The 12,546-nt window shown below is 39.1% G+C and overlaps 1 protein-coding gene across 1 annotated transcript in view; it reads left to right on the top strand.

The window, feature by feature from the left end:
• LOC311611596 (myosin-8) overlaps positions 1 to 12,546 on the top strand; it is a 111,238-nt gene that overhangs the window by 5,938 nt on the left and 92,754 nt on the right. The window contains exons 12-30 of the mRNA XM_084863902.1: positions 102 to 240; positions 429 to 547; positions 634 to 783; positions 2,611 to 2,781; positions 3,694 to 4,006; positions 4,101 to 4,177; positions 5,497 to 5,584; positions 5,665 to 5,782; positions 6,405 to 6,528; positions 6,616 to 6,752; positions 6,851 to 7,106; positions 7,794 to 8,036; positions 8,127 to 8,303; positions 9,398 to 9,543; positions 9,622 to 9,712; positions 9,796 to 10,185; positions 10,810 to 10,936; positions 11,560 to 11,678; positions 11,800 to 11,996. Of these exons, the coding sequence (XP_084720028.1) occupies positions 102 to 240; positions 429 to 547; positions 634 to 783; positions 2,611 to 2,781; positions 3,694 to 4,006; positions 4,101 to 4,177; positions 5,497 to 5,584; positions 5,665 to 5,782; positions 6,405 to 6,528; positions 6,616 to 6,752; positions 6,851 to 7,106; positions 7,794 to 8,036; positions 8,127 to 8,303; positions 9,398 to 9,543; positions 9,622 to 9,712; positions 9,796 to 10,185; positions 10,810 to 10,936; positions 11,560 to 11,678; positions 11,800 to 11,996 (3,182 nt within the window). The remainder of the gene's footprint in view (positions 1 to 101; positions 241 to 428; positions 548 to 633; positions 784 to 2,610; positions 2,782 to 3,693; positions 4,007 to 4,100; positions 4,178 to 5,496; positions 5,585 to 5,664; positions 5,783 to 6,404; positions 6,529 to 6,615; positions 6,753 to 6,850; positions 7,107 to 7,793; positions 8,037 to 8,126; positions 8,304 to 9,397; positions 9,544 to 9,621; positions 9,713 to 9,795; positions 10,186 to 10,809; positions 10,937 to 11,559; positions 11,679 to 11,799; positions 11,997 to 12,546) is intronic.

Here is a 12,546-nt window from a genome sequence, read left to right as displayed (position 1 = left end):
AATGGCAACCTACTGTAGGTGTGTCATAAGCATATAGTATAAATTCTCCTAAATAAGTTAGTCTCTTATGCCCTAATTTTTGTTCTTATTTCTCCTGGTAGAGTGCCATTGATATCCTGGGCTTCAGTGCTGAGGAAAGAGTTTCCATCTATAAGCTCACAGGTGCAGTAATGCACTATGGGAACATGAAATTCAAGCAAAAGCAGCGTGAGGAGCAAGCTGAGCCAGATGGCACTGAAGGTATAAAGTGTAGCTACATTTGGGTTTAACAGGAGAATCTAGGCAAAAAATCCCATTCCAAACTCATGTCTCTTACCACTGAGCTTCTGATGGGACATACAGAAATGTACTCCTGCACAGACTTTCTATAGTGATTCACACTCCATGAAGAGTGGGTCATGTTGGGTACCTGAATTGTGTCTCTACAGTTGCTGACAAGGCAGCCTATCTCCAGGGTCTGAACTCTGCTGACCTGCTCAAAGCCCTTTGCTACCCTAGGGTCAAGGTCGGCAATGAATATGTCACCAAAGGCCAGACTGTACAGCAGGTAAGTTCACAACCTTAATGAATGACACACATCCTAAGCCTTCACAACGTCTTTAATAACAGCAAGTTATTACTCTGTCCATGAAGGTGTACAATTCAGTGGGTGCCCTGGCCAAAGCTGTCTATGAGAAGATGTTCCTGTGGATGGTCACCCGCATCAACCAGCAGCTGGACACCAAGCAGCCCAGGCAGTTCTTCATTGGGGTCTTGGATATCGCTGGCTTTGAGATCTTTGATGTGAGTCATCAGAAACTTTGAGCAGGGAAGTTTACAAATTATGCTGCTAAAATCAATATTGAAAAAAGGTCTGTGAGAAATAACTGTAATACAAACTAAATAGGCATGTGTAAGAAGATTGAAGGGCACAAACTTGGAATGAGACAGGTCTGGACTCAAACTCCACCTCTGTCAATTCCTACCTAAGTAAACTTGGATAATGGGAATGGTGTCTGACAAATCATAGAACAAATTCAACTAGGACTGATAGGTAAATCACGTATCACTCCAAATAGCACACTTATTTCTAAGATCGTTCTGCCAGTTACGAGCTGGTTATATCCTAATCCCTAAGCATAAACCGCAAACACATAGTACTCACTCGGTAAGTGATAAAGAAGGTAATGAGGACAACAAAGATGACAGTGGGGAAGACAATGACAAATTCAAAGGGAGATTTCAAGGCACCTATCTGTCCTGAAATATCCAGGTATAGAGGAAGGGTGTGGTGTTGAAAAGTAACTCAAATTCATTTGCCTGAGAGAGACTACCTTGAATATATCTTAAGCAACAAGGGTACCGAAGTGAAGTCCTCTATCTGACAGCAGTATCTCAGATGTGTCTGACCCACAAGTAGAATTCCTATACCTTTTCCTGACTGGTAGACACTGGAGAAATCTTTCTGAGTTTTAGGAATAGGAGCATTTCCAGAAATTCCCAAGCCCACATGGGAAGGAATAATCTGGCACCAAGCAGGAACAAGAACATATCACACTTTTTTTAAAATAAGAAAACTAACAACACTGCATACTTGCAATGTCTTTGAGTTTTTAAATAGATTTATTAATATAATTCACATACCATTAAATTTGCTTATTTAACTCAATAGTTTTTAATGTACTTGCAGATATGTGCAACCATTACAATAATCATTTTTAGAACATTTTCATCACCCCAATAAGAAACCCTATTCTGTTAAATCATTCCTCACTTCTCGCTCACCCAGTCCTTGGTGCCACTAATCTCCTTTATGTCTTTATGGACTTGCCTATTTTGGACATCCCATAGAAGTGGAACCATACAACACATGGCCCTTTATGATCAGTTTCTTTCACTTCGTATAATGCTTGCAAGGTTCATCTGTAAGGCAGAACTTCTTTGACTTCTGTGTATGGTGACACTATTCTAACACAATAGCACTCACAATTATTTTTAGGTCTAGGCGTCCCGAGTAGTAAAGCATAGCAGATCTCCTCAAGTTCTAATACTGGGTACAAACACTGGCTGTGGTGTCAAAGTTTTGGAACCCGGTCATTCCCCTAACCAGCAGGATCTTGCTCAGGTTACATAATCTCTATAACAGTGTTTCCTCACCCATGAAATGGGCAAACAGTACCACCTTAAAAAGGCAGCTGTGAGGATCAAATGCAATAATTTATATAAGCACTTAGCACAGTGTCTAGCATATAGTAAATGTTCAACAAAGGTTAGCTATTGAATTTTTATTCCTATTATTAATAACACACACAGATCATAGTGACTCATATGTACCAACCTTAGTAGTTATACAATATAATCATAAAGAGATAAATTACCATGAAACCTATAACTAAAAATATATATTGTGAAAACCAAATAATTGTTTTATTGCATAAGAAGTATCATTCAGACCTGTTTATTCCTACTTAGGAGATAATTCTAACAAGGGTGCTAACACTTCCTCACCCACAGCAGTAAAAAAGACATACCATCCTGAGGGCAGTTGGGTTTACCAATTAAGAAAACCTCCTATCCAATAGAAGCTTTTATTATAAGATTGATGGTAATTTGCATTTTATACTTATTTAGTACAACAGCCTGGAGCAGCTGTGCATCAACTTCACCAACGAGAAACTGCAACAGTTTTTCAACCACCACATGTTCGTGCTGGAGCAGGAGGAGTACAAGAAGGAAGGCATCGAGTGGGAGTTCATTGACTTTGGGATGGACCTGGCTGCCTGCATTGAGCTCATTGAGAAGGTAAAGAAATAAATACTGCTCCTCAGGGATAGCTCCTCTTTACGTGGGCCCATCACCTCTTTCCACTCTTCCCTGCTAACATGTTGCTGCCTCTAACCTCACTGTCCCTCTGATAGTAGAATCCCCTTGTGCATAAAAGCTAAGTGTTTGGAAAGCACCCAGAATCTGTTCAGACACCTAGAGGAGTGCCTGGGTGGTTAAAATTCCAGGGCTCAGTTATTCCCAAGAATATGATGAGAGCCCAGCAGGGACTGTAGCATTTCATACCCTTCTGGTTTGTCCAAAGACCCATGGAGCAATGGGCTTCAATGTCACTGTAAAAACAACATTAACTTACAAATTTTTTTTCCATAATGTTTTGATCACTGGTCAAGTTGGAAGGAGGTGGCTACTGAAAAATACAGATGATTTTTCAAAATATTACTATATTATTTGATGTCTATGTACATGAAATTTTTGGTTAACCTATTGCTAAAAGTGAGCTACATGTATATACACATGATTTTTAAAAATTTTCATTAAATTTATTGGGTGACATTGGTCAACATGAACATAGATTTCAGGTGTGTGTTTCTATGTTGCACCTAGTGCCCACCACTCAAGTCAATTTTTCTCCTTTCATCTTAAGACCCCCTCCTCCCTCAACCCCCTTCCTTCTGGCAACCACCACACTACCATTTGATATACACATAATCTCATTCCATGTATTGTTGTTCAACAAAAATTAAGCACATACCATATGTCTAGCGCTGCTCTGTCATTGTACCAAAACAGACCAAGGGCCTTACTTTCACAGCACTTACAGCCCAGTGTGCACAGTAATAGAGTAACAGCACCAAAGTGGCTTTGGCTCCTGCAGACAATGGAGTCATTGGAATAGACTGGTATTGAATACTGTTATGCTCCTTCTAGCCCATGGGCATCTTCTCCATCCTGGAAGAGGAGTGCATGTTCCCCAAGGCCACAGACACCTCCTTCAAGAACAAGCTGTATGAGCAGCATCTTGGAAAGTCCAACAACTTCCAGAAGCCCAAGGTTACCAAAGGCAAGGTTGAGGCCCACTTCTCGCTGGTGCACTACGCGGGCACCGTGGACTACAACATTGCCGGCTGGCTGGATAAGAACAAGGACCCCCTGAATGAGACTGTGCTTGCCCTGTACCAGAAGTGTTCCCTGAAGACTCTCGCCTACCTCTTCTCCTATGCAGCAGCTGCTGCTGAAGCAGGTAATTTTCGATAGAATTCTCTTTTACTGAATGTCTGAAACCTCACGCGAGGAAGCCTGTACTATGACTGTTGTGCTTTCTTGGTTCCCTTTAGAGGCTAATGCTGCTGCTGGAAAGAAAGCTGCCAAGAAGAAGGGTTCTTCCTTCCAGACCGTGTCTGCTCTCTTCAGGGTACACACTTCATTTTCTCTAATTAAATTCAGGAAATTAAACTTCATCTTACTGTGTGGGAAAGGGGAATTAATGTTGGAAGGATTATAATATTGGATATGACTCAAGGGGAGAGGTCAGCAGGTAGAACTGAGTCTTATGGCACTTTGGAAGAGATACTCAGTATAATATTGGAGACACAGGCCTCAGGAGAGATGAGCGTGAATTGCAGAAATAAGTATCAGATGGTAAAATTCAATTTGGGGTCCAGGAAGTGAGGTCATTTGACACTCAAAAGTTTCTAATGGGGTAGGAGTAAGCAAAACATTACATTTTCTTGAGCCGTTAGGAGCCTCCAAATGATGCAGGTGCTTAAGCAAATACTGGCATAGACTGAAATGAGTAGATTTCAAAATCTGAGGATAGAATAGTGGTAGGAATTGGAAGCTGATCTAAAAACAACAACAACAACAACAACAACACACACACACACACACACACACACAGAGAGAGAGAGAGAGAGAGAGAGAGAGAGAGAGAGAGAGAGAGAGAGAAACCCAGGTATGATTTTTAAAATAGCCCTTTAAGGAAAATTTATTTTACTTTTGACAATCCAATTGGCAAAAACTGAAGCTCTAGTTTTTCCAAATAATCAGGATTTCCTTGGAAAACATCTCATACTTGGTAACATAGCTGTCAGTTTTCTGCCAGTTCCCAGAACAAGGCATTAAAAGGCCACTTACTGTGGAACCAGAAGGAGGACACAGATCTCCAACTATAAGGAATAAGTATGTGACAGGGAAGGGGATACAACTGCAAGGCAGGTAAAGAAAGAAATGGAGATTTGGAGAAAGACATTGACTTATTTGTAAAACCAGATCACATATCTGGACAAAAAGAATGGCTGTAAGTATTTCCATATGTTTAGAATGTTATACTAAATTGACAATTTATTTTATCACACTCAACATTAGTAAACAACTTCAAACACCTAAGAGACAAAAATCTCTATATATAATGCACAAAAGTAGGCAATAAAAGACCATTTTAGGAATGTGGAAATTCCAGAGCTAACTCTGCAAATTCTAATCTGGATGGGAACTGGAAATATTGGGGGGAACACTTTGTAAAGTATATGCTTGTCTAACCATTATGCTGTACACCTAAAACGAATACAAAATAATATTGAATATAAACTGTAATTGAAAAATAAAATGTAAAAATAATTAAAAATTTAAGTAGATTTCAAAATCTGAATGCCATGGAGCATGATTATGTCTGCATATATGAATGTCTGAAAATAGTATACATTTTAAAACAAATTTCATATGGTTTCACAGGAAAATTTGAATAAGCTGATGAGCAACCTGAGGAGCACACACCCCCACTTTGTGCGGTGCATCATCCCCAATGAAACCAAAACTCCCGGTAAGACAGTTCTGATATCCAGACAAAGCCATGTGTTTGTGCTAGACCATGAAATGAGGCATGCGTATCTTTTGTTTTAGGGGCCATGGAGCATGAACTTGTCCTGCACCAGCTGAGGTGTAATGGTGTGCTGGAAGGCATTCGCATCTGTAGGAAGGGATTTCCAAGCAGAATCGTTTATGCAGACTTCAAACAGAGGTCAGACTTTCTCACCATGAATTATTTTAAGAGATTTATCTTATTTACTTTAATTTTTCCAGTGAAAGGATCATTAGTGATCCTGTAGGAATATTTCCTAAGTCCCAAAACACCAATCAGAAAAAATATATGCACCCCTATGTTGATAGAAGCATTATTTATAATAATTAATATCTAAAACAGCCCAAGTGCCCATCATAGATAAGTGGGTAAGAAAGATGTGCTACATTTACATAATGGAATAATATGCAGCTGTAAAAAAAGAGGATCTATTACCCTTTGAGATACCATGGAAGGACCTGTAGAGTACTATGCTAAGAGAAATAAGCCAGTCAGAGAAAGACAAGTATCACATGATATCACTTATATGTGGAATCTAATAAACAAAAGAAACTGACAAACAAAATAGACCCAGAGACATGAAAGCATATATATATGGAAAAAATTTAACTGAGTCTATTGAAATACCAAAAATTTGACATTCTGAATGTATGGAGAATAAAGAGGTAGATATGATTTCTTGTTGATGTTTGTTATACTACTCAACAGCTATGTTGTTTCTATAATAAGGCAGGAAGACCTCTTGTTCATAACAAAGCTATATAATTTCTTTGTTAAACAGATACAAGGTATTAAATGCAAGTGCTATCCCTGAAGGACAATTCATTGACAGTAAGAAGGCTTCTGAGAAGCTTCTTGGGTCCATTGACATTGACCACAATCAATATAAATTTGGTCACACCAAGGTAATAGTCTCTGAAGTCTACCTAATGTTATTCCTGTCGCTTTGAAGTTTTGTAAAGTATCTGATCTACAACTCTGATCATACACAGGTCTTTTTCAAAGCTGGTCTTCTGGGACTCCTAGAGGAGATGCGAGATGAAAAGCTGGCCCAGCTGATTACCCGAACCCAGGCCAGGTGCAGAGGGTTCTTGGCAAGAGTGGAGTACCAGAAGATGGTGGAGAGAAGGTATTAATAGGGATACTTTACTAAACTCCATCAGCACAGACTTTTTAATTCTTATTCCTGTTATAACCTGACTTTGAAAATTTCTGCTCCTATCACAGAGAGTCCATCTACTGCATCCAGTACAATGTCCGTGCCTTCATGAATGTGAAGCACTGGCCCTGGATGAAGCTGTATTTCAAGATTAAGCCCCTCCTCAAGAGTGCCGAAACAGAGAAGGAGATGGCCAACATGAAGGAAGAGTTTGAGAAAGCCAAAGAAAACCTTGCAAAGGCTGAGGCCAAGAGAAAAGAGCTGGAAGAAAAAATGGTTGCTCTGATGCAAGAGAAAAACGAACTACAACTGCAGGTTCAATCTGTGAGTGTCAAAACCCATTTTTATAATCTGATGCTAAAATTTTATTTAACCAATTGGTAGGGGAAATTCTAGATTCCATCTTACCAAGAGACTTATTATCAACCTTTTCTAATTCACAAATGCTTAGAATGTTCTATAAATTTTCATATACAATATTACTAAAAGAATCAACAAGACACACGGGTTTGTGCTAAAGGTAGTTAATGGTGAAGAGGTAACTAAAAAGTTAAGGATTAGTTTGATAAGGCTTATGTATACAACTTTGTTGGCCCCCAACTCCCCATCTCTGGTGATAAAAATGTCTCCTTTCCTCCTCACATGGGAAATTTATGGAAAGAAGGATGAGGGGAGGAGTTCAAACAACCTTCTTCCTTCTGCCATTTTCTCAAACTCTTTCAACTTATGATTTTCAGTATGCCCAAGGGCCATATTTTGAGGTGGTGTGCTCTGTGTACTATCATTAGAAATAAAACTGTGTCATAATTTTACTAGGAACCATGACTTAAATTCCTTTATTTTATCGTCAGTGAGGTAACTGTCCAATAAATATTTCCTAAATGATGGAAAGCTAATAAAAATTAACCTAATGTTTTAAAATACAACTTAATGGTTTGCTTTCAAAATATTAATATAATCTGAAAATATGCAGAGAAATAAAATATAAAAGTATCTATTGTTCCTTCTTAGGAAGCAGATAGCTTAGCTGATGCAGAGGAAAGGTGTGACCAGCTGATCAAAACTAAAATCCAGCTTGAAGCCAAAATCAAAGAGGTGACTGAGAGAGCCGAGGATGAGGAAGAGATCAATGCTGAGCTGACGGCCAAGAAGAGGAAACTGGAGGACGAATGTTCAGAACTGAAGAAAGACATTGATGACCTTGAGCTGACACTGGCCAAGGTTGAAAAGGAGAAACATGCCACAGAGAACAAGGTAAGAGGCATATTCTGCTATACTATATAGAGATTTTACCATCCAATAAATTGCTGTATAGTAGAGACAATCTCTTCCTTGACCTTCTAGGTGAAAAACCTCACAGAAGAGATGGCAGGTCTGGATGAAACCATAGCTAAGCTGACCAAGGAGAAGAAGGCCCTCCAAGAGGCCCATCAGCAGACGCTGGATGACCTGCAGGCAGAAGAGGACAAAGTCAACACCCTGACCAAAGCTAAAACCAAGCTTGAACAACAAGTGGATGATGTAAGCCTAACACCATGTAAAATTATGTTTTTATTTTATAACTAAGTGGGCATGAGTTTGGATTCTTACAGTGTAACGAGTACTTCCAGGAGTGTCAAATGAATACACAGTATAGGATATTATCTATATGTATAAAAGCCTAAGCAACCCTTATGACAAGCGACCAGAACGATCAGTTGACGAGTCACTTAACATACCCTGACCACCAGGGGAAAGACACTCAATATAGGAGCTTCCCACTGGTGGTCAGTGTGCTCCCACAGCCAACATTCCGCAGCCAGCCAATTTCCTGCAGTCCCTCCCCCAGCACCAGCCAGGATGAGGGGCCCCACCCATGCACAAATTTATGCACCGGGCCTCTAACCCTGCTATAAGAACTAATATGGACATATAAGTAATAAAATAAAATAAAATAAAATAAAATAAAATAAAATAAAATAAAATAAAATAAAGTTAGTTGTAACAGATAATATGGGCAAAACAAATTAGGGGGAAGGAAGGAAGAAAAAACTTTATAAACAAAATGGGTCTTTATCTGGGCTTGAAAGAAGAGAGGCTATGGGAAGACATAGAAGAGAGAGGGTTCTCTAAACAAGAAGTGTAGTAAGAGCAAAGAAGTAATAATTATCCATAAGGTTTTCTCTCACAAGGACAAAGGGGATTCCAAACAGAGAACATGGGAGATAAATTTGGCTTCAAACATATTCTGATATTGAATGGAGAATCTGCTATAAATGTCTGAGTAAGGGAGGACTTGACAAAGGTCACAGTTTGGAAATATTGCTATGGTGTTTATCCTATGTGGCAAAGCATTAAACACAATGAATTCCAGTAGGGAGACAGAGAGGACAAGAGGTCTCCTAGTAGTTTACTGTAAAAATGTGCTAATGAGGTGCATTTTACTTTATAAATGATGAATCCCTGGACTAGATAAATAGCAATAAAATGTAATAGGTGGGATAAATTTGTCTAATTCAAAGGAAAAAAATCAAAATAATTTGCTGGTTATATATGAGTTAAGTGTTTATAAGTTCAACTTGGGACAAAAGGTGGTAACATGCCAGGAACTATATTCATGGATTATTAACTTTTAGCTTGAAGGATCTTTGGAACAAGAAAAGAAAATCCGGATGGATCTAGAAAGAGCAAAGAGGAAACTGGAGGGAGACCTAAAATTGGCCCAAGAATCCACAATGGATGTTGAAAATGACAAACAGCAACTTGATGAAAAACTTAAAAAGTAAGCAGCAAAGACCAAAGTTTACTGGGGGAAATACTATTAGTATTTATGTGACTTACAACAGTGCTTTTCTAATAGAAAAGAGTTTGAAATGAGCAATCTGCAAAGCAAGATTGAAGATGAACAGGCCCTTGGGATGCAGCTGCAGAAGAAGATCAAGGAGTTACAGGTGAGTACCTGGTTTCTGTCAGTGGAATTCAACATGATAAAATTACTAACACAAACTAAGTTTGTGCTTTTCATCACTCCCAGGCCCGCATTGAGGAGCTGGAGGAGGAAATCGAGGCTGAGAGGGCCTCTAGGGCCAAAGCAGAGAAGCAGCGCTCTGACCTCTCCCGGGAACTGGAGGAGATCAGTGAGCGGCTAGAGGAAGCCGGTGGGGCAACTTCAGCCCAGATTGAGATGAACAAGAAGAGGGAGGCTGAGTTCCAGAAAATGCGCAGGGACCTAGAGGAGGCCACCCTGCAGCACGAAGCCACAGCAGCCACCCTGAGGAAGAAGCACGCAGACAGTGTGGCCGAGCTCGGGGAGCAGATTGACAACCTGCAGAGGGTCAAGCAGAAGCTGGAGAAGGAGAAGAGCGAGATGAAGATGGAGATCGATGACCTCTCTAGTAACATGGAGAGTGTCTCCAAAGCCAAGGTACAGTCATGATGGTACCTTGAGAGCATTATACTAAGTGAAATAAGCCAATCAGAGAAAGAAAAACATCATATGATTCATTCATTTGTGGAATCTATTGCACAAAATGAGCTAACAGACAAAGTAGAAATAATATCTTTAAGAGATTTCTGTAAGAAATCTGGCAAGAGACTGATCAGAGGGAGGGGTGCCTTAGGTGTGACAGGGCAAAGTGCTTACTCTTTATAGAAGTCACATTCAAAGAATATGCATAGTGAAAACTTAAGCTCTTTCAAACAAAAAAATACAATTGAACTGTACATTTTGAGATTTTAAAAACACCTCACCTTGATTAGGCTTTTTGTTTTTCTTTTAAGCACACATACATAATTTGATTCTCAAAAAGAACTCATGAGCTGAATCAAATATAATTACTCTCTTACAAATAAGCCAGTTGAGTAAAGACAAATTCACAAGTAGTATCTTGTTACTCTTTCCATCACAGTCTAAGGCCTCAGTTGTTTTTTACTTTGTAAAAGTAGTGGATTTTCAAAATAGATGAGTACTGAAGCTCCCATGGAATGCTTGGGATTAATAACAATTTCTATGGTCCCCAAACTTGCCTAAGATGTCTTCTGCCCACAGGGAAATCTTGAAAAGATGTGCCGCACTCTAGAAGATCAACTGAGTGAAATTAAGACAAAGGAAGAAGAGCAGCAGCGGCTGATCAACGACCTGACGGCTCAGAGAGCTCGCCTGCAAACGGAATCAGGTGGGCCACTTACTAGTGTTGACCTTCAATGACAAATTTACCTTGGATGCTCATTTCCTCTATATTTAATATAATGTATTTTCCGAATTATGGTGCTTAAAGAATTGGAAATAAATGCCATTTTGTTTATGATATGATCAGTTATCTCATACATCAACTCCTTCTGAGAATGAAACGATACTTGACCATTTCTTAATATAAAAATGACTCCACAATTTCCTTTTGAACATTACTTCTACTTACAAAGGGAACTACTCAAAGTCTCCTATTTCTACTGAATAATTTTTTGATTCAATGGAAGATAAACTAGTACAACACTAGTTTTTAAAAGGCACTAGAATGTTCTGTTGGTTTGATTTACTTTTCACATGCTTCTTAACAATTTCTACAGTGATCAAAAGATCAAAAAATATTTGTGTTGTTCATAAGCATGTAATCTGCCTCAAAGTTTTCCATACTTCTCATTTTTACATAAACTTTTTTGTCAGGATTGAAGTGAATGTTGGTGGTTTGTTGTAAAGTATACTTTCCATCATGTTTTGACTAAGTTCCCTTTCTCTGCTTCATTAAGTTATAGCTTTAATTTCCATAGCTCATAATTTTCTGGATCTTGGTCTTTATAGGTGAGTTTTCTCGCCAGCTGGATGAAAAGGACTCGATGCTTTCTCAGCTCTCAAGGGGCAAACAAGCATTCACACAACAGATTGAGGAACTAAAACGGCAACTTGAAGAGGAGATAAAGGTAAGCCTTACTCTTCATTGTTTTGGTCATTATCCTTATTTTCTTCTGGTGACCTATAGGAACGTATGTACTAAATAGAACTTTAAATATATACCATTAAATTGCCAATCTCTGTTTTCAGGCCAAGAGTGCTCTGGCCCACGCCCTGCAGTCTTCCCGTCACGACTGTGACCTGCTGAGGGAACAGTATGAGGAGGAGCAGGAAGCCAAGGCCGAGCTGCAGAGGGCAATGTCCAAGGCCAATAGCGAGGTGGCCCAGTGGAGGACCAAATACGAGACGGACGCCATCCAGCGCACAGAGGAGCTGGAGGAGGCCAAGTATGTTCTAGACTTAGCATCTCTCTTAACAGAGTGCATCTTCTACCTCTAGTAAGTGAGCAAATATCCATTGCTCCCAAAACAAAGGAAAAACTAGGGGAAACTAGTTTTTTTTTTTAAGAAAGGACATAAGGGAACAGGAAGCTGAATGGTTGTTTTTAAAAGGGGGGACAGTTGTAGCTAGAATAACAATTAATTATACTCTCTTGTGCCTCTCCTCTTTCTGAGCAACGAACAAAAATATTGCTCCAAGGTGATAGGTTTGTAAAAGAAAAATAATTAAACTTTAAAGCATAGCTCCTCCCTTTGAGATGTGAAAACATGGCTATATTGAAAAAGTGGAGGCATAAGTATATTATTAAAGACAACAAAATAAAAATAGACAAAATTCTGAAATAAGGAAGAAAACTGGGAGCTCCAGTGGTGCAATCGGTTAGCGCGTGGTACTTATAAGAAAAAAAAACTGTTTCATAAATATACAATGCAAAACAAAGTCCAAGAGGGAAAATGTGGACAGGAAGTTTAAGAAGAGATCTATTCATTTAATCTA

Source organism: Pipistrellus hanaki (assembly GCF_964339955.1).
Source record: "Pipistrellus hanaki genome assembly, chromosome: 16".
NCBI classification, from domain to species: domain Eukaryota; kingdom Metazoa; phylum Chordata; class Mammalia; order Chiroptera; family Vespertilionidae; genus Pipistrellus; species Pipistrellus hanaki.
This window is presented reverse-complemented; position numbering and strand designations above follow the sequence as displayed.